The 23271-nt window shown below is 40.2% G+C and overlaps 1 protein-coding gene across 15 annotated transcripts in view; it reads right to left on the bottom strand.

Moving 5' to 3' along the window:
* SMAD2 (SMAD family member 2) overlaps positions 1–21926 on the bottom strand; it is a 54695-nt gene extending 32769 nt beyond the window's left edge. The window contains exons 1-2 of one of the 15 annotated variants that reach the window (XM_078384147.1): positions 21802–21926; positions 3405–3684 (exon numbers count right to left, since the gene is read on the bottom strand). In XM_078384147.1, the coding sequence (XP_078240273.1) occupies positions 3405–3640 (236 nt within the window). In that variant the 5' untranslated portion in view covers positions 3641–3684; positions 21802–21926. The other 14 variants (XM_020804867.3, XM_078384146.1, XM_072992956.2 and 11 more) reach the window with 14 other exon arrangements.
* Between the last annotated feature and the right edge of the window lie 1345 nt (positions 21927–23271).

Raw genomic sequence — 23271 nt, 5'->3', positions numbered from 1 at the left:
AATCACACAAACATTTCCTGAAGGACTAAGGTGCTTCTCAAACAGACAGCACAGCTACATAACTGCTGCTGCCTAAATGTTTTTGACACCCATTAAGAATTCTTAATTTCAAGGAGAAAATACTTCAATGTATTCTTCAAAGGCTTTCACATCTGGGATCCGATGGTTGTTGTAGGTTTTTCAGGCTGTTCGGCCGTGTTCCAAAGGTTTTTCCTCCTAACACTTCACCAGTCTCTGTGGCTGGCATTTTCAGAGGACAGGAGTTGACTCTTAAATTCTATTTGTTTTAAAGATACTTAACTTCTAAATGGGATGGAGCGAGACAGAGTGGTGGTGAAACACATATTTCAAGTATCTTACAGTCTTGTTTTCTCCACTAATGTCTATGGGTAGCGCTTTCTAAATTCTACCAGGAGTGAAAATAATTGCTCTGTCTATATGAATCAGTAAGTGACCATCCAATATAGTCCACTACTTTCTATCTCTTTGTATATATATCCCTCTCTCTTTCCTTCTTAGCCACAGTGTTCTATTTTCCCCTCTCACTCAAATGTCAATTTTCTTACTCAACCCTCACTTATATGGGAGGGGAGGAGGAGGTAGTATTGCTGAGCTTCTTCAAGCCAAAGAACTACCCCAAATCTGCCAAAAGCTCCCTCCTGCACAATATTTCAACAGTACAACTGTGCAACAACCAAACTCCATATTAGAAGGCACAAGTAACAACAAAATTTTGCAGTATGAAGTATTTCTGTATACATTTACTACTTCAGTAGATTTTCAATTTCCACTTGGCTAATCTTGTCCTGAGAATGAGGTGAACACAAATTCCATCACATTAAAATCCTGGATTTCAATTTTTTTATCCTATAATATCTCTGGTAAATTTTCACGTCTGCTGTGGTTTAAAATAGCTTATCTGTGTTAATCAGAAAAAGACTTACCTGGACAAATAAACGTTTCATTTCTATATACCTATTTCCCTCTTCTTTTTGTGTCTGAACTACATTATATTATCTTCCCACCCCAACTCAATTTTGAGCTTTCTCTCAGATTAACAAACTCTATAGTACCGGGGGTGAAGGGTCTACCTTAGGATTTTTCATATCCCTTCAGGGTAAATCTACTAATGCTTCTCTCTTGTACAGTAGTGATACACTCTGGGCCACATTCATTTCAAACAATTATAAAAAACGTACTTGCATGGGTAAGCTTTGTTCTGAATCCTTTTGTATATTATTTGTGATCTAGAAAGGAAGCAGCCTAAGCATACTAACCAAACTACAGCACTGCACTTTAACACCTGCTGTCTTATCTACCCAAACAGCACTTGAGCTCCTGTTGAAATAACTACTGCAACTTTCCAGCTTTCATTTAGGCCACAGTTAATCTATACTGCAAGCTTAGTCTTTCTATGATATCCACAAGCTTCCTTTTTCTGAGTATGCAACCACAATACTGTGACATGGATCACCTGCCAGCCTCCTGAAATTCTTAGGTCATGTATCTCATACTAGGTTATGCCACCATCTACAAACTGCTTTAGTACAACTTTAATGCAGGGTCAGTTCAGATATATTGTTAAATCAGAAAAAGTAACCACGCCAGAAAAAAAACTTAAAATAAAACAGGAAAGTACAATCCAGCTTGTTTAGCACTAAATCTGCATCAGAATCTCAGGCGGTTTATCATTTTGCTTGTCAGAACAATAAGCCAACCATCTTGATTTAGTTATAATGCTGAACAAATCACAGACAAGCCTTACTTTATATAGCGTCTTCCATTGGTGGGGAAATCAGATAAAATGAGACAGTGTGACTAGCAAGCTTGCTCATTCCAGGTAAAACAGAATTCTGATTTATCATACGGCTTGTCTTAGCCCAGTCCACACAGACCACTATTAGTTATCCCTGCTGCTGGTTTTCTCCTGGACTTGGTAAAGGAGGCATTATGTACCCCTTGCATGAAGCACAGCGTCCACAAGCCTTTGCAACATGACTGCCTCCAGCTCCCTTTCTCTGCTCAGGCAGCAGCAGGACTACTTCCTTTTCTCTTTTTCTGCTTTGCCTTCATCACCGCCCTCCCCCTCTTCCTTCTCTATTAAATAGGTTTTACCTAAAAATGGGAGAACAAAGCCAGCAAAGAGGCAGTGTCTATGGGGCCCATGAAATGGCACTAACTAAAAGCACAGACAGAGCAGTAAGGCAGCATGCCTCTCTCCAGCAGGAGACATGAAGCCACCACTGAACAGGGGCAATGGCCAAGCCCCAGATCATGGTAGGTCCGCAGTAGGAGAATTATCCGTCTGCCTATACGGAACAGGATATCGACCTGTCTCTGAACTATCCCTTTATTGACCATTTTTATATTGCCTTTTGTAGGCCACACAGTTTGTTCCAGGAAGAATGCAAAGGTCATAAATCAATAAAAATGCCCCATGAATGGTCCTTTATTGCTTTCATCATCCTGAAAGCTCACTGGTTCCCTACTTCCAATGCTTTTTTTTTTAAAATGTACAGTATTTTCTTTTGTAGCTTCTCCTAACTTCATCTCTTTGCTTTTGTGTAGGTTTATATGTACATTTCCTTGTTTTCAGTTCTTTATTTATCACGACTGATAACTTGTAAACCATCTTTTGTCTTTTATAACCTTCTTGACTGTTACTGGATCATCTTCTTAGTTATGTTACCTTCTTCAGTCACTGCATACATGACTTGTCTTTTTTTTTCAAGGCCAATTTGCCTGAAGGAGCACTGTTCTGTAAGAAAAGCTTATGTTTCAAGAAGACAGCCCCCATTCTAGCATAGGAACACTGCCCCATTCACCACATACACAGCCTCGCTCTCTGGTCATTGTTGAGAGAATTAAAAGAAACAAGCTATATTTTCCTGAAATCCAAAGCACAGGATAAGAAGTTCTGCAACTGAAGTTGGTAAGTTATGACTGGTTCTAACAGTAAACATAGGGCTTATATAACTAATGTAATGCCAATGCTCAGAAATGTAGGGCAACATTTTTTGTACAATTAGCAAACTAAAGCAATGACCAGGAAAAAAAAAGTTCAGTATACCTTTCTAGGAACAGAAAGTGGCAGATGATAGGCTTAAGTACCACAGGCTGTAACAGCAATTATTCTGTAATGCACTATTACAGTCTAGCTGTTACAGATACTTTGAAATACAGAAAAATCTAGTCAACCATTGTGCTGTAAAGATCTCACTGTGCAGCATCAGCAAACTTTGTCAAATGAATTAAAATGAAGCAGGTGTTTCAATAACAAAGGTAAACCTATCTAATATAGTATTCAGGACCTTTACGAGCATCACTGAAGTTTTTTTACAATATATACATTTAGTAGATTCAACATGAATTCAAATTCAGTTTCTGCTTTAGCGAGTTCTTACCTTGGTATCGTAACACATTTTGTATTGCAGTTCTGAGTTGTGATTGCTTTCTCCAGCTCATCCAGTTGTCCTGTCTTCTTGAGCTTCTTGACCAAACTCTTCACTGCTTTCTCACACCACTTTTCTTCTTGACCATTTTGTTCGCCTCCACCTGCACCTCCTGAGCCACTGGCAGACTTCTTCCACCCTAACAGTCTCTTCACCACAGGTGGGGTAAATGGCAATATAGATGACATGGCCCAGGTGTAATACAATTTATACAATAATTTATTTTTACAACCTATGGAAAAAGAAAATCCATTAGAAAGGTTAAGGAAAAACATAATATTTTACTCTATATTAAGGTGTCTCATAAGCTTGACATCAAAGAAACCTTCAAACAGTAATGGCTGCACAGATGGTTGCAGGTAACAATTTTAGACATATATGATCCAGTTTTGCCCCCATTGTAACAAATATCCTATTTTTCCGTTAATTTTACAACAATTATTAATAGTCTATATCTATGGGGACTATTACTAGATTCAAGCTATACTATAGTGAATATATTTTTATGTCCAATATTCACTTTGGTATCATCAAAATGATGCAATATACTGTAGTCTGTAAAATGTTATGTCACACATTAACTCCCTATTTCTCTCCCTTAAAAACTGGTATCCACATATCTGAAGAGTGAGCATTTACATTAGTTTCCACCAATTCAATCTCACATCTACCTGCTCAAGGTGCTTCAACTGATGCCAGAAGGACATGAAGCTCAATTCCATGCATTTTAAAGTGATTCCATGTGATTTTGATAGGACAATTTGCTAAAACTTTGCAACCTTTGTAAAACAATCCATATCAAACATCCACTAGAAATCTATTATTATATTATAATAATGAGAAAAACTATCAGAAGTATACTTTGCAGTACGATCTTGGAGTTTCATTTACCAATTGTAACAGAATAGCTATGATTTAAGTAACTAAGGAAATGTACATTACTAAGAAATAAGTGTACAGTACATTGCTATTTAAATCAAAGTTCCCAACTGCTTATTTACTTCCCAAATACATTATTACTCACTTGTTATAAGTGCAAATATATATCTGACAGAACTCAGCAAGAGACAATATACTACATTAAAAGCTGCAGAGTAAGTTTTTAATTATTTACCTTAATTATGGTAATATACAATAAAACACTTCCAAATTTTAGAAAACGTGGTGCTCATGATCATCCTAAAAAGCATTAGAATTAGTTTTGATAAATATTTTTGTCTACCATAGCCCACCACATAAAAAATATTCAAGGAGACAATAACTTCTAGTAATTACTGAGATTCACTCTTGAGTTCTCTCAGAAAAAGGCACTCTCTAACTGGTACAAAAGAATATATATTCATAATTAGAGTATTACTCAATCAGTTACAGTTAGCTACTAGATATGGAAAAGGAGGATCACTAGATGACACTACTCTCTAAATGAGGTATAATATTTTCTGATTGGAGTGGACTAGTTTAGTTTAGCAGGGAGAAGCGACAGTTATTAATTAGGTTAATTCTTCAATTTATTTCATTATAAATTTTTTCAATTAATTTAGTTTTAATGACTACAACTGAACTAGAGTCAATCTGACATGTCTAACTAAGATATATAGTTACATGTTTGTTGCTTTATTTTTGTACTTTTGAATGTGTAGGGGACTTACGATTGATAAACTTTGCCACTGAGGGATGGAGGGAGGGGGAAGTGCCAGCTGTTAGCTAATCATGGATGAAGTTATCAGGAATAGGGATGCATCAGTGATAATGGATAATGGGAGTTATGATGCTGGAAGGAGGACAGGCCATTAGAGGACAATGTGTCCCAGATGCTTAATATCTGCCCCATGCTTTGATCCCCCTCTCAGCAGGTAACCTTACCAGCTGACCTGCTCCTACTGCTGCAAAATGCCAGGCTGGTCCAAAATAAATCTTAACTTGTGATCTTATAGTAAATGAAAAGATGGACCTGATTTGTATAACCAAAACCTGAATGAGAGTGGAAGATGGGGTCACCTTTCCCAAGATATGCCCCCTAGGACATTCCATCTGGCACCATGACAGATCAGAGGGGCAGGGAGGGTGAGTTGCCACAGTTCATAGGAAATCTATTAAAGGCAACATGATCTCTACCCATAGAGGCTCAGGAGTGCCTTTATTTGATGTTAGACCAGTGGAAATCCCACTGTTGTACCATGCCTCCTGTGACCCAACCTTCCCTGCCAAGGCTGACGGAACTCATCTCAGGTGCACCGTTGAGGTCCCTCATACTTTTTTTCTGGGGACTTTTAACATTCATGTGGAAATATATGTTGCTGGAACTTTGGAATTCACAGACACCTGGGACTATCCCAACATGTCACGGGTCTTATACATGTGGCAGGGCACACCTTGTTCCTGGTGTGAGCAAAAAGATGATCTTCCACCCTGTCATGGTCAGATTATCAGCTGCTGAGATTTAGACTTTGTACAATGGTGCTCCTCTGTGGGTTAAATGGACCTATTAGGATGGTCCATCTCTGAAGACTGATGGATTTAACTGGTTTCCAGAATGTCTTTGGGGTATTCCAGCTGACCTCACTGGCACTTTTGCTGAAGGCCAGGTCATTCACTGGTAGATAGAGATGACCAGGACAGTAGACCTATATACCCTCTTCATTGCAGATCCCGCCCCTCACCATGGTTTACAGAAGAGTTGAGGACAATGAAGTAATTAAGAAGATGGCTAGAGACCAGATGGAGGAATCCTCCCTCGGAATGCATCTCCCTGAATGCAGGCAGAGATATGTTTGGCAAATATTGTAATGTACTTAAGCAGCAAAAAGAGGCTACAACACCAAATTGATTAACACAGACTCCAATCAACAACTGGAACTTTTTTGAACTTTTTCAACTTACAAATATGAATACTGCAACCAAGTACAAAGAACTGCAACCAACTGGCAAACTAACTCAGATCTAAGATTGAATGCATCTGTCAGGACCCTGATTCCTTATTTAGCCCAGCAGATCAGACTGAGATGTCCACCACATCATCTAGTTAGGTTTTATTGGATTGATTACAGTTGGTAAGGCACTTGCATGCTATAAAGCTACTACCTCTTTTTTAGACTCTTGCTTAACTTTGCTATTAAAATCTGCCAAGGACAGTAAAATGGGCCACCCAAGTCATCAATGCTTCAAGACCATGTGCCTTTCTGGGTAAAAGAAACTATATTTAAACAACTACTGGCAAGTCTCAAATATTTCATTTTTGGGAAATTTAATTGAGAGGATAGTAGCTGACCACTTGCAGGCATTCTTTGAAGAAACTGATAATCTGGATTCATTACAATCAGGGCTTAGGCCAGCATTAATCACTCTGCAAGACAATCTCCTAAGGGATGAAGACAGGGAGAGTGTTGTCCTGTTGGTCCTCTTGGATCTTTCTGTGGCCCTAGATGCCATCCATCATGGTATCCTTCTGGGAAGATTACTGAGTTTAGGGGTCAGGAGCTCTGTTCTCCACTGCTTCCCATTCTTTCTTAAGGGCTGATCCCAGATGGTACTGCATAGAGTTCTGGTCACTGCACCTCAAAAAAGACATAGTGGAACTGGAAAAGGTGCAGAAGAGAGTGACTAAAATGATGACTGGGCTGGGGCACCTCCCTTATGAGGGAAAGCTACAGCATTTGGGGCTCTGGAGTCTAGAGAAAAGGTGCTTGAGGGGGGACCTGACTGAAACATATAAAATTATGCAGAGGATGGATAAAGTGGATAGAGGGAAGCTCTTTTCCCTCTCACGCAATACTAGAACCAGGGGACATCCACTCACATTGAATGCTGGAAGAGTGAGAACAGACAAAAGAAAGTATTTCTTTACTCAGAGTGTTGTTAGTCTGCGGAACTCCTTGCTACAGGATGTGGTGATGGCACCTTGCCTAGATGCCTTTAAAAGGGTACTGGACAGATTTCTGGAGGAAAAGCCCATCGCAGGTTACAAGCCATGGTAGGAATGTATCATCTTCAGGCTTAGAAGGAAGGTACCTCAAAATGCCAGATGCAGGGGGGATAGATCAGGAGACAGGTAGAGGTCTGGTGGGCTCCCAGAGGCATCTGGTGGGGCCACTATGAGATACAGAAAGCTGGACTAGATGGGCCTTTGGCCTGATCCAGCAGGGCTCCTCTTACGTTCTTATGGTACAGTTTAAAGATGCCATCTCCACCCCTTGGGACTTCTGTTACAAGTTCTCACAGCCATTGACCATCTCCCTAATGCTATTTAACATCTACATGAAGGCACAGGGAGAAGTCATACAGATATTTGAGGCTTATTGTCACCAGTATGCTAAGAGACATGCAGCTCTATCTCTCCTTTACTTCATCTGCAGGTGACTCTATATAGCTCCTTGAGCCCTGCTTAGTGTTAATAATGGACTGGACTGAGATAGATATAGCGCTGCAGGAGAATGTAGAGTAGTCCCATGCTGGAGAATATGGAGAGTCCCTGCTCCCAATTTCAACCGAACGAGGACACATTCTGAGGTGGGAGACAATGTCTAGATGGGCGGCATATAAATGCAATAAATAAATAAATAAATAAATAAACAAACAAACAAACAAACAAACAAACCATGGCTCCTTAGGAGGCCGGGCGCTTTTGCTTTCAGGGTTTTTTTTTTTGGGGGGGGGGGGGCTGGAGACATTCAAAAGAAAGGCATTGAAATTGGAAAAGTACGACGGTGCCGGAACAAGAAGATCTGATGGAAAAGATACGGGAAATAGCCGAAATAGACATCTTATCGGAAGTTATGAAGGACCAATCCTTGCAAAGGGCAACAGAAAGATGGGACTTATTTTATAAATGGACTGAATTAACAGGTAGTAGCTGAATATATATAGTGAAATGAGAACCTTATACATAAGGCAGAAAAGAGTAAATAGAATGATTTTGGATTTGATATGGCAATAGGTATAGATTGGATATTAGTATGCTATGATTTCCCCTCTCCCTCACAAATCCCCTTCCCTCACAAACCCTAACCCCCATGTTCCTATGTCACCCTTTATGTAAAAAATAAAATAAAATTATATATAAAAAAAGAAAGGCATTCAAAATACAAGCTGCATGACCCCAAAGCACGCAGGTAATAAAGCAACCCAACTCTGAGGGTATAAATCAGTGATTCCCAATCTTGGGTAACCCAGGTGTCCCTGGACTGGTTCTTGTATTGGCCGACAGCTGACGAAGACTTCTGGGAATCGCAGTAGAACACCTGGGGGACCCTAGATTGGGAATCAGCACAGCTGATGGTGAAAGCTTCTAGAAATTGCAGTCTAAAAACACCTGTGGGGAGCCTAGATTGGGAATCAGCACAGTTGGCGGTGAAGGCTTCTGGGAACTGCAGTCCAAGGCAGGAAACAGTGGGAAATTCAAATTCCCTCACCCTCAACCAAGCAAACTGAAAAGCATAAGGCAAAGGAAAAGACAAAGAACAATAGGAAAAAAAGATTTTAAAGGCATACGAGTGACGAAGCCAGCTCCCTACGTTTCCACCGCTGGTGAACTGCACTGAAATCTACTTATTAATTTATTTATTGTTTAATTTAAAATATTTATACACCTCCTTTCTTCCACACAGAAGACACAGGCAAATACCGTGTACATAATACAATTTATTTTTGGGTTTGTACGCATTGTTAGGAAGAAATAAAAGTGAACAAGTGGCTAGTTTAAATTTGTTAAGATAAACTGCAAGGCTATAGTCTGGTCATGCTTACTGGTGGAATTTTTGACTGACTGGTGAGACATTCTAAAAATTTTCAAGCCCTGGCTATGACCAATGTTCTCTCTAAGCTGTGTGGGTAAGCGGGTGGGCGCAGCTGAGTGTTGCCATTCATTTGTTTCCCGGTAGAGCCTTCTTACAAGAGGAGGAAATCCCTCACAGCACTCTAGAAAATTGGAGGGGACATTGATTATGATTTATAAAGCCCTTAACAGTTTAGGAGCAAAATACTTGTCAGAACAGAAATCAGTCGTTAGTCTGTGCTAAAAGCAACCACACCAAGGGAAGCCAAAAACGTAACAAAGTATCAAGCCTTATTGATGGTGGCCTCTAGTCTCCAGGATAACTGAATGGCTGAGATGTGCCAGGCTCCTTCCCTCCTTATGTTCAGGAAACTGGCGAAAAAAGAATAATTTGAACCTGCCTTCAACAACTGATTCTCCCAGATGCTGTTAATTTTAATTTTTTTTCTCCTCCTTCCTGATAGAGAATACTCAGAAGTAGTTTATCATTCCCTTCCTCTGAGGTCATCCTGTACACTTGACCAAGGCCACACAGGCTGGCTCAATGGGGAGTCAAAACTCCCAACCTCTGGCTCTGCAGCCAGATATCTAACCACTGAATTATAAAAGCAAACCCCAAAATCTAAGGTTTAGGGGAACCTCAACTACTGGGACTGGTCACAGCATGTACCTCCTGTCTCTTTAAACCAGGTAAGACTATATTACTTAAACCTGAGGATTCTGTACAGCTACATGTAGGATATGATCTCTGATCTATAGTTGTGTTATTACCTTCCATTCTATACAAGGGGGTAAAAAAATCCCATGCAAATTGAGATTTCTGCTCATATCAGAACCTGTACGTGACTGGCAACATCTCTTCTGCAAAACAGTCATTGTCCATATGTAAAAGAAACAGAGCTTGCCATTCCCTTCCCAGTATGGTGAATAAAGATGTGCCCAGAGAATGTTTTATTTTTGTTTCAGGAGTTTTCAGGAATTCCTCTTTCACTGTCATGTTCATAGTCACATTTCATTTTTCTTCATTCGCGTTTTATGGCACAAAAACTCACAAACTACTCAAAAAAGCAAGGAAAGACAACAGAGAATCAATCTACTCTAAAAGCAAACCAACAGTATAACTAACAATCACCACTACCCAGAACCAGCAAAATATGCACCTTTAAATTAATAAAAACACTGTAAATTAACCAATTAAGAATGTTTTTAAAAATCCAATCAAACAGGGAAAGTGCACACGCGTGCACACACAGAGAGAGAGAGAGAGCAAGGGGGGGGGAATTGCAAAATTTTTAAACCATACAGTCCCGCCCCCCCCCAAAAAAAGCAAGCAAGCAAAGGCAAAAATACAATCAAAGCCTCAAATCAGAAGTACTAGAACAGCAGAAAATGTCTTTGTCTCTCACTACTTTATGTATTTTCTTCTCTTTTCCAGTAGGGAACTGAAGGCAAGGACCAAAAATAATCAAAGAAAGGAAAAGTCAAAAGAGGGGAGAAATCCCTAGAGAAATTGGGGGAAGGGATCTAAAAAATTAGCATGGCAGATTAAAATCAATATTTAAAAAAATTGATTTAAATCATATTTTAAATTTTAAAAAATGATTTGCTAATTTGAATTGTCAAAAATCTGATTTTTCAACATTTAAATTATGATTTAAATCAATTTGATTTCAATCAGATCCACCCTAAAAACATCCAAGGAAGAAAAAGCACAAGAGAAAAGGATCCAAGATGGAGACCAAACAGCCAGGCAGCACAATCAAATACAGAGGGTGCCAAGAGTTCAGACATCCGCAAGGAACAACTGACACAATGAAAGATCACGCTTCACTGGGTTTCCACCAAATCAGCCCTTTCTACAGATTCCAACTTTCTTCTACACCCCTCCTGGATGTTCTGATTAGCTGCTGGCAGCCTCCTTCATTATACTGTACTACTGGATGAAAATTTCTTCGGTAATTTGACAGGGGTGAAAGAATCATTAAATAAAAGAGGGAAATATAAAACTTTCAAATAATTATCTTTTTGTTATTTCAAATTATTCATTTTTCAGAGGCTTTCTTTGGTAAACAACATGAAAACAAAGAAACTAGCCTCTTTCATTTTTTTTTCCTTTTTTAAAATCACAAAAATCCTTTGTGTACTGAACTTGTCCAGGTGGGGAACTATAGAAATGTGCCCACTTTCTAATGGTATGGCATTCTTGGGATAGTATATACAGTACGTATACAGTATATTTTTGTGAGTGAAGATTCTTTCTTATCAAACTACTAGTTATAACTATCAATTAGATTGAAACTGTTTTTGTTATTTGTTACATCGCACAATGCCAACATGTGATCTCCTATTTTGCTGAGGTAAAGACTGCTTGAAGCCTACAAACAGGTTTGTGTGCCTCACCCATGGCAGCTGACAGATTTACAGGGGACAGATACAAGCTTTTGAGAAAAGAGAGAGAAGAAACTACAGTGTAACTGCTATGATCATCTCTTCTGTCTCATATAGAATTGCCAAATTCCATCTTGCTTAGCCATCGGTTCGGTTCCAGAAACAATGAGCACTGCATTTGGCCCATGTTTTGTATTATCTTTATTAAACCCAAGATTTACATCTTTTTGCCTGGTCCAATAAATGTATTATTCTACCCAGAAATTCTGGCTTAGTATCCCGGTCAATACTTATGACCACAGAACTCCACTTACAGAAGTTGCTTTGATCACCTCCCCAGCCTGCCACAGCCGTCTGGCATTCTGTGAACAGGATATCAGATTTTATCAAATATTAGAAACAGATTTCTAAGAAAAAAAATTTAAAACTCTGGGAAGAGACCTCTTGCACCTTAGAAGCTTCCAAAGAGTTCACAGACAAGGCACGCTGGAGTCATATATGACAGAAGACTGGGATGGAGTAAAGATAGGAATCCTTTTGCCATATCTTTACATTTACCAGAGCAATCTCTAGATCAGGGGTCTCCAAACTACGGCCCACCGTGCTGTTTTATCCAGCATGTTCCCTTCAGCCTGTGTGCATGCACATGCAAGGGTGGATGGAGTTTGGAGACCCCTGCTCTAGATCATCCTGGATAACTACATGTTGGACTTTTAACTTTCCCCCGTCTCAGCAATACGGCCAATGGACAAAGGCAATCACTCTTATGAAGTTCAACAGAACTTACTGCAAACAGCGCACAGTTTTTTTTAGATTTGAATCAGATTATGTATGCTGGAGACGGTGGGATTAGTTTGTTTAATTAATTTCTTTGGGAAGTACATGAGCTAGGTTCATATTTATCTTTATCCTTTGTTTCTTCTCCTTCCTTTCTTCTATCTTTACACTCTAAGCCTTTGAGCCAAAAAAAAGCCCTTTATTCTGTGGAATTCATTACCCACTGCAATCCCTTGGAAAAAGGATGGCCTCGAAAATAAAGTAAACAGATCCCTTCAATACTGGCCTTAAACCACCATCTAGCTGTTCAGACCACAGCTAGAACCTGCCCACAAAATGAAAACAGAATGGCATAAATAGAAAATAGCGTGACAGTGAGAGTTTTATTAGCCATTTTAAAGTTGTTCAAGCTGTCTTTAGTACCATCATCCATCTGCCCTTAAAAAACCCTAGCTGACCACTTTAACCTCCTCATCTTTTGTGAACCATCACAATTCTGATCATATATCCATGAATCAAGAATGAGAGTTAACAATTTGCTTCAAAACACAATGTTAAAGTGTACATTTGAATGTTGAGGCACCTCAGTTTCTTGTTGCATATCAGAGATCACAAATACCAAAACTACTTTCTGCTCCACAGTACAACTAATCCTATCTCATGACCGGCAACAATTCAATTTAACAAATCAACAAGTACAAATACTCTAACAGAGTAAGCGTAGATATTGTTTGGTGCCTTCAGTAGAAATAATTAAATACAATTTGAAAAGCAACATTTACAGCTCACTCAGCAAATCAAGATACTAAATACTTAGGAAATCAAAGTAATTTTCCAATTATAAAATGTACATGTATAATTCACTAAAACAGTGTAGTGTGCATCTGAAAACCATTGTTTATACAATACCCAAACATCCAAAAAAGTCAAATTTTCTTAATTTAGTGGCATTCTGTGTTTATGTGATATTCAAAGAACAAACATGAATACATGACCAAGACACCATTTTTCCAAAAGTGGAAGAGGAAGCCCAAAAAAAGATTTATATTTTGAAAATTGACTAAACTGGCACTGCAGAATTCTGCCATACGTTTTAAAGAGCATATCCACAACATTGCAAAAAGGACAAAGTAATAATTCACGTCTAGGTTACAATTTAACTGACAATAGTATGTCCAACAGCTTCTGCCTTATCTCGTCCATACTAAAAGACATTTTACAATCTCTCCTGGATAACAAAACTGCTTTATGACTTTTTAAATATTCCTTAGTTCCACTAATCTAAGAATTACAGGATGATCATTAACTCATTACCTCTTAAGAGAGAAAAGCAAAGAAGACTAGAAGAGTAGTGGGGTTACTGCTCAAAGAATGAAAAAACAGCAGGTGAGTTACAGTTCATATATTCAATGATGGACTTCAATAGCAAAGGGGAAAAAATAAGGTGCAGACTAAAACTAGAAACCTGACTGCAAATAAGGGCCATCTACCAGCTAATGCTCCAGATTCCAAACCGATGATATAGAAACTATATCACAGTTATTTCAGGCTAAATATGTAGATATAACTACAGCTTATCTTATCTGTTTCTTCAGTAAACCAGGTTACTACAACCCTGAAGCCGTGTGTGTGTGTGTGTGTGTGTGTGTCTGTTTGTTTGTTTTTAGGGAAGCTTTGCTCCTGTAATTCACAAAAGAGCTCCCATCCCTCTTCCCCACCCATGACATAAATGACATTCATAAACACTGCTGTGTCTATTGCCTTTTCGTACTATTTGCCTATCATGTCTTCCCTTACAAGTATTTTTAAGTCTAGGCTTCAGAATACACTGCCATATACAAACAAGGTTAATTTTTACATCATAATTCAGTACACATTAATAGCTTTAAAGCAATAAGCCTGAAAGGATAAATGCAGCTCCGCAAGCCCTCCAATGACTTCCTAACATCTGAATAACTGCTGAAGACATAAATCAACACACTGCCAAACTACAGAATAGGCAAATAATGCTGGAAAATGGATAAAGCTCATAGTGCATACAGCCATTTTGTCTGAAAATATATATTATTAGAAGTGTGAGTATTTAATTCAAATTACCTGATGCACGCTTTCCACCAGGAACCATCTTACTGATTAGAACGGCAGTCTCCAACTGCATTTTTAAAATCACAGATATTTACACAATAGCCTGATTCAGATGAACAAACCAGAAAGTATAACCAAACCCATCATGAATGGGTTGTGACAAGCCTTGGGCTCAGGGAGTTATCCTCCTCCTCTCTTATCTGAGCGGACAGTAAAGGCTTCTACCTTCACATATGACCAAACTACTGTTTCCTGCTTCATTCCAGTTCAGGTACTATGGCTCTTCCCAGCTACTGAAAGAAAGAGCAAACAATAGTTTGGTATCCTGGCTGGTTAGCTCACAGTACTTACATGATCACACAGCACCTCAGACAGACACTACAGCATCAGTTTCAAGCAAACAGCAGCGGTATTTTTCGTCACAATTTCAGTGGACACACTGGGGTAGCCACACATACAGTCAATTCTATCTTTGCTTTTAAATCTTGTTTCCCTCCACAGACACACGGAGGTGACTACATTTAAAACCCCACAGATACTACAAACACAAGTTTAAGAACTGAATCACAAAACAAAACAAAGGTCTGCCACTCTTGTCTACTCAAAGCCTGACATAGGCTTCTGGAAGTTCACAAACAAGTTAGGGACACATAAATACAGTTCAGCTTTCACCGTTCAAGAGTCTTGAATCTATCAAAAGCCATTTAAACTAGTAACCCTCACATTCTGCTGTAGAGATCTCCACAAGTCAGTTATGTGTCCTATAGAGTAGTCTTATTCTACACCTAATGCCAAGCTCATTGAATGGCAACTTCCAATATAACATTGTACTGTATATGAGAGAACATTCCCTCTACTCACTCAGATGTAATATAACCACCAGTTATTCAGTTGTATAACACTAAGCTCTACAGGCAGAAACATGATACTTAAAAATGGACAGCACGGTAACTACACAAACCACACAAAACAAGTGATCAAGCACTCTTATTATCTAGTTGCTCAGAGTTGTTTTACCTCTTGTTCTGTGGCATCATCTCTACATGACCCAAAATACAGTACACAAAAATAGGCTTCCTTTCCCTTCATGACAAAGACTATCATTCCTGCTTTTAGCTTCTGTACTGCCTTCAAACAGAGAGCAAAATATTTCCCTCAAGAGGCCCACTTGCTTAAATAGGAAGTTTCTCAGTGTGATCTTGCAATAGTGCTGCCTTTCTTTATGAAATAATCTACTCAGCAAATAAGAAACACAAACAGCCTTAGCTTCCATTCCTTTCCATTGACATGAACATATTCTTAGCAAACATAAGAACACCAAGATATTTCTTTTCTTCCAATCTGTACTACTGTGATCAATTACAAAATCATATAGGGACATGTCAAAAGATTTCCAACTTTATCCATATATTACTATTTGTTATATTAAAGCTCAAAAACACAGAGCTTCATGTTGTTTTTGACTTGTAAGATCTGACTTACAATCCGACTGCTGCCCCATCAAGCAGGAAATGAAAAAAGGACCCTCTTTCTTTGCTTTAAATAATGTGTTTCATGTCTGAAGGCATGATTTCCACACTGTTTTTGACATAGTCAGAAAGAGAAGAGTAGCCTAAGCCAAAACAGGTATGAAAAAAATTGTTCCACTTCCCCATTCCATGCTTTTCAGAAATACAGTGGACCCTCGACTTACAGACTTTGAGTTACAGACTTCTCTGGCTGCAAAATTTAGGTTTGGCTTGCAGCCGGAGAATCGACCTACAGACCAGGAAAAAACCAAAATGGAACAAAAACAGGACAAAAACGGCCAGTTACTGCATTTATCCTTTCAGGCTTATTGCTTTAAAAACGGCCAGTTACGGATTAATCAGTTTTCAATGCATTGTAGGTCAATGGATATTCGACCTACAGACTTTTCAACCTGCAACCACCATTCCAATACAGATTAATTCTGTAAATAGAGGGTCCACTGTACCCAGACTGCCCCAGAGGTTTCTGCACCATGACCAATATGCACTGAGCCAGGGGGTTTCAGATTCTCCCCAGCCATCAAAGAGCTTTTCTGGGGGGAAAAATTAGCTATTGGAAACTTGGCCCATTAAAACTAATTTTCATAATCATATTTATTTGCCGGTGATGCATTATGGCAGCAAGTTCCACAAAGTAGCAGGTCAACTGCTATTCCCAATTCACTCAAAATTGTACACACTCACAGAAAGCATAGGTAGAATGAGAACCCACCACTACCTTTTGTTTGTCATCTCTAACATCTGGTCAGTGGGAAGAGAATGCATTAGCAAAAACACCAGTATGTTACAAATGAACATCAGCTCTATTCTTCTCCAAAACATTAAGATGGCTGGTAATATAAACTGAACAGATGACAAATATCCAAATATCCAGAACAAACTGTTCTGCATTATGGCTAGAAGCACCACAGCAGTAACAACACCTCTAGAAGCATAAAATTGTAATTAAACCTTTTAAAGAGAATGGCAATACTTACAGAACAAGTTATACTCTTACTAGGGACAACTCATTTCACAATAAATCTTTCATTTCTCTCCTAGTTATTTATCTATAATACCCACAGACTTACAACACCATAAACTGTTTACATCAAAAATCTAGCAGCAGCCTCTCTAGGAAGACCACTATAAATCTGAAATACCTAGAACATCTAGCACACCATGATAGCTTTATATTTTCTAGAGGGGACACAGACATCACAGTCCAATAGCTTCATCTTATTAAAACACCGTTTAAAATACACTATTATGTTCCAAACGAACACCACCTTGTCAAATATTGTGCTGATAATCCATTCTGATTCTACTGGATGAATTAAATTCTTGTAAGTAATCTATGAAGTACAACAGCTTCAGAAGAAAACCCAGCTTTCACACTGTTTGTGCAATCAGAGTATTCACTTGAGTAGTTATTTGTGACAAGGTGTCAGTACAGTTGTATTGCACTGCCTATACTTACGTATTTTTATTGAATTAAGAACTGCAAAAACATTGAACAGGTCTGCCATTAAAATAGTATCTAGTGTACCAGGACTCAACACCAGATCACACATACAGAGATCTAAAATGCAATACTGCTTAACAAAAAATAATGCCATGTTCATGAAATGGGCCATATATTTGGAAAAGTATAAGAGCTAACCAATGATGGTGATGGCTGAGAAGTTCTAGGGATTTTTTTCAATCAAATCTACAGAGAGGAATCATTCTTGAAATCTGGTTGAGATGGACCTTTATTACATTAACCTAAAAAAATACCAACTCTTGTAGAACAATAAGTTTAATAACTTATCCTAGGGTTTTCTTTAAAATAATACATGACAAAATTTAAAAGAAGTGCAGAGAAGGAAGAACAGAAGACACACAATTTGGATGGAGAAGCAGCATTTTTAGGAAGAGATGCTGTGATACAAAGTGTAGTAGACGCGAATGTTTGCCTTACTATGAGAAAGCATGTCAAAGTCTAACTCACTAAGCAGGTGGAGTTGTTGATAAATAAATTCAAAAGATATTCATATGACTGTCAACAGAAAGTTGAAGCAAAAACTTAAGATTAGATGGCACAGTTCTAAAGACACATTGGCTGAAATTCTGTTGCTTTGTTACACCTGTAGAAGGCAAATGAGGTGACATTCAGTAGCTTCTTGCTGGTTATTAATGAATCCCCACTGATATTCACCTGCACACACCAAGCCACTAGGCACTAGAATCCAAGAATTCTAGTATAAACATGTTAACCCAGCTAGAAGCGACTGAATGTTGTGCTGTTTGGCTTCTGCATATACAACAAACCAACACTGGGAAATATGATAAGGATGCATACTCTAGCCAGTGCTTTTTAATGTGTACTATATGAACAGCATTAGAAAAGCACTTTTGATTCAAATGACAATATATCAATGGAGAGGTTCTAAAAAGTATACAATAGGAAGATGAAACAGCACTATTAGGGGGTAATTTAATTGGTCTGCAAATTTACACAATAAAGTCAATGAAGGAAGTAAAGAATGTGAGACAAACCAAGTTTATGGTAATTAGTAAAAAGAAAACAGCCCTGAAAATGTAGGTAGAGATCTAAAATGAAAGTGTGAAACATATTGGCAAATATTAAGTATCTTCAAATTTGATTCCAGGAGTGAGGGGATGATGATGGTGGTGATACTTGTGTGCCATCAATTCTGACCACAAGACACTAAAAACCGATTAAAAGCATGACCACTGAAGAAGTACTAAAGCAAGAAATCATATCACACATAAAACGTTAAAAAGCTAAAATATTTCATTTACACAACAAAAAATGTACAGTTTGGGCTGTAATACCTAAAAATAAATGGGAAAGACACTGAAGGAGAAAACCTATTGCCAGAAGAACCTGGGGCTTGAATGCAGCTCAACATCTTTGAAGCTGATATTTCCAAAATTAAAGCAACCATTACAATGTCCTGTCTAAAGAAGAATATTTTTCTCCATTTTATAGTTGTTTTCTACCTACAAGTAGATGCCTATAGATCCTATTGCAGAACTTCCACGCTTAGCCAATCTGAAGAAATGCTTGGTATCCACTGACAACATAGCAAATAACCACTTACAGTTTTAGATGTTGAATGTTTGCTTTCCAAGCTTTTGTTTCATACTAGTTCTAGACTGATATTTAATATATTTTACACTTTATAACTGCCTACATAAGCTGTCTTGTGCGAACTATACCCTGAGACACCCTAAAAATACTTCTATAGAAAACTAAAATTTCAATACTATAGATCATTTCTATCCCATCACTCAACTACTGTGAATCACACTTTTTTTATCATGGCACTCCTTGCCCCATATATCTTTTCAATTCTTTCAAACAGATACTTGCCCTGAGCAAATAACGTGTTCATATCCCTGATCACAACAGGTGCCCCTAAGCCTGTTTTTTAATCTCAAGTATGGCAACTGGAAGTATTGCTGGTTGAAGTACACAACTCAGTCATCCTAAAGCCATACAGTAGAACCTAACTCTACAGAAATGTTTATCATTTTATAAACAAAATCAGCTTTTCCTATATTACCAGAACCAATCTACTCTACTCAGCATTAATCTGGCCTTAAGAAACACTCTTGTGCATGAACCAGCAGTCTAGATAATACCTGCAACCTCCCACATGTGTTCACTGGGTATCCTATGTGCACAACTGTGAACAAGACAAGACAGCTTACTTTTCATCATCTTAGCAGAAAATTTCAGCAATCCATTTGAGAACTGTTGATCAGTACAAATCATCTGTGTCCAAGTACTGAATGCTGATGTAAGGACAACTGGAGCAATGTATTTTCAAAGGCTTTACTCTTTATTCAGTGAAAACAAATTCAAGAATCCTGCTTCTCAAAACAAAACGACATGCCCTTTATCAAAGGCACATGCCTTTCTGAGAGACAATACAGGATTTCCCCACCTATTTTTTTTTTACAAAAACTATGTTCTGAGGACTGTAAAATGAACTGAAAAAATGCAAAAGAACTAGGAGTTAGTGCAAATAATTTCCTTGGTATTTAACTGCGAACATCCCTAGAACCACTGGTTCAGTGGCTGCAGACTATGCCAAAACTTTCTGGGACAGGGACAATAAAAATATTCACTGAAAACCTGTTGATGCAGCTTTTGAAGGGAATCCAAGAGTCAACATGTAACATGTCATTACCACCACTAACCCATACATTTTTTTTTAAAAAAAGAAAGAAATCAACTTGCAACCTACCACTACTTTGTTAGGGGGTAGGAGACGACAACAGAAACGAGGAAAGACTGACCCCAAACACTTTGTTTTGGCCATCTGCCTCCTAATTTTTTTAAGGCAACATCTGACTAACAAATGCACAGGCAACTACATTTTTAGCAAAAGTTAGTAGTCTTGCCACCTTTTGCCTCATTATTATTTAAAAGTAGGTGGCACTGGCTGTTTGTCTCCTTGGTCCATTTTCAGAAATGACAGTGATGCCTCCCTCTCTCTCTCTCCACAGATTCTAGCAAAAGAGAAACAAATACACAATGCAAATATACACTACAATACAAAGCACGCTTACTGCAAAAGAATTCCACTCTGTATGGTAAGCATACCCAGATTGCAGGCTTAAAAACACTCACCCTCTCTGTTATTTTTATTTATTTATTTGATTTATATCCCGCCTATCTGGTCGGGTGAGGACCACTCATACAGTCCCAGGAAAAAGTTCCCCTTGACTGAGACCAAGGGAGAGATGCAGGGATATACCCAACATTAGTATTCCATAGGCAGGAACACACAACAGGGTTGTCACTTAACTTGAGGGGAGACAGACCGACCAACCTTACTCTCCCAGCCCAGCTTCCTCCGAAGTAAATCACACCTTGCTCAATGGGACCCCACTCCTTAACACCGCAACCCTCAGGCGCCCTTCCTCGGGAGCAAACGCCAAACTTCAACTCCCCCGGGCCTTGCTTCCCAAGCAAAGGTCCCTCGGGATCGAGACTGCACGATGCACGACCCCCCCTAGACCCGTTCTGCAAGGATTACTCTGCTGGCAGATGTCGCCGCTGTTGTGTTGCTCCAGAGCTTTCTTCCCCTTCCTTCCTTCCTTCCCACGCGAGCCCAACTCAGTCCCGTCCCCTCGGGGGGGGGGGAGGGAAGCCCCCGCGGAGAGGGCTTAAAGGCGAGAAGGCGGCGATCCCACGCGCGTTTTACACCTGGGGAGCGTCGCGCTTCCTTGAGAGAGAAAAAACCAAGTGAGGGGAAGGGTGAGGGGGGCTTGTTTAGAGATGCAGGAACAAGCCTGGACGAGAGCAAAAAAGGGGGTGGGGGGATTGTGAGCAAAGACCTTCCCTCAGCCGCCGCCCCCTCCTTCTCCTCTTCTCATCAGCCCTCTTTTACCTCAGAACCCCACACCCCCGAAGGTAAGGAGGTCGGATCCCCTCCCCTCCTCCAACATCACAACCACCGCCGCCGCCCTTCCCCCCCTCCTCCTCCTCACGCGGAGGAGGCCTCCCACCCCCACCGCCTCAGCACCGCCTCCTCCTCCCACCACAACAAAGCGAGGGAGCCACCCCCCTCGCGCAGCGCAGGCCTGGGGCCTAGACCGCGTGCCCTCCTCCCGGAGCCCACCCGGAGTCCCTTTCCTCACCCCCAACCAGGCCGGACCTTTCTTCCTCTCTCTGTCGACCCCCTCACCCACCCACCCCACCCCTCCAACCGCCATCCACCTCAGGAACCAACCTCCTCGCCCCCCGAGCTGCGCCTCTACCACCCTCGCTCGTTCGCTCGCTGGCTGCCCCCCCACTCACCGCTCCACGCCCGCCATTGGCTGCCGAGCGGCGGACTCGCCCCGCCCTTCCTCCGCTCCGCGCCTCGGCGGGCAAGCGCATTGGCCACTCCTCAGGTCCGTCACGAGGAAAGCGACGCATGGAGTGGATCGGACGGGAGAAAGGGGGCGGGGGTTAGGATGCTTGGGCCTTCCCCTCCCCTTTCGCTCCTCCTTCCTCTTCTCGTTTGCTCCTTCAGCTCGCAGCGATTGGTGGCGGCCGGGAAGGCCAATCAGCGGGAGGCAAGGGGCCTCGCGTCGACGGGGGCAGGAGGAAGGAAAGGAGGGTGTGAACATTTTGCCGGATTGGCCTTCAGGGGAATGAGATTGGTCGTTGCGTCAATTAGGCCCGCTGGCTGAACCAATCCTGTCCCCCGCATTTTCGTTTATTGGGGTTGGTTGAGCCAGGGCAACGGGAGGGGGTCGTGATGAGACCGGGCAGGAAAACATTGCGTTGAACCGTAGAGCAGTAAAATCAGAGGAAGCCCGTTTAGATTGTTCCGCTCTCTCAGAGATGCTCGAGTAACCTTCCGCAGAGCAATTGTGCTTGTTAGCAGAGAGGAAATAGTTCGAAGCCCCGCCTGGGCTTCTCACCAAATAAGGAAAATAATAAATAAACGTCTTACCTTTATCTCAAAATTAAAAAAAAAAAGACCCACTCCCTGTCACAAAACTAAAAAAACTTTGTTACGCCCAGGTGTGACCTACCAAGAACGAGATGATGGAAGGGACGTTTGGCTTTTAAACGGTATAACTGAGGAGAATGCTTGAAAATGCACATTGCTGAGGGAAACGGTCACAATATTAACGTGGTGATTAATCAATAAAGCACTCTGGAGCTGTATGAAGTACTGTATGAGGGGAGCAATGTCCCCACCAACGAGGGAAAAGACTTGAAATGTGTCCTGCTGGGTGCTGTCAATCATCATCTTAGAACTGCAGAGCTGAAAAGGACCTTAGGGTCCACCTCCTATCAAGGAGGCACAGCGGGGAATCGAACTCCCAAACACTAGCTCCAGCAGTTCTCTAAGGCTTGCTTGTAGGACTCCTTAACATCGTCAGGTCCTTTCATAAGGAAATGAAGGGCACTGTAGTTTTTGATGGCTCAACATCAGATCCCTTTGACATCTGAAGTGGAGTGAAACCTCGCAAGGACTCTGTTTGGGATCTTTTTTTGCTGTCATGATGAAACACACTTTTAGAACTGCAACAGAAGGTGTCTGTCTCTGGACTAGATCAGATGGAAAGCTCTTTAATCTCTCTAGATTGAGAGCGAAGACCAAAGTCCAACTGAAATGCATATGGGACTTCCTCTTTGCTAATGATGCATCCATTGCTGCCCACTCTGCTGAAGAGCTCCAACAACTCATGAATCGTTTTAGCAAGGCCTGCCAAGATTTCAGATTTACAATTATGTATGCTATCTTATATATGTATATTTTTATTATTTGAT

The sequence above is a fragment of the Pogona vitticeps genome, chromosome 2 (genome assembly GCF_051106095.1).
Source record: "Pogona vitticeps strain Pit_001003342236 chromosome 2, PviZW2.1, whole genome shotgun sequence".
In the NCBI taxonomy this organism is placed as follows: Eukaryota; Metazoa; Chordata; class Lepidosauria; order Squamata; family Agamidae; genus Pogona; species Pogona vitticeps.
Note: the sequence above shows the minus strand (reverse complement) of the source record. Positions and strands in the feature narration are given on the sequence as shown.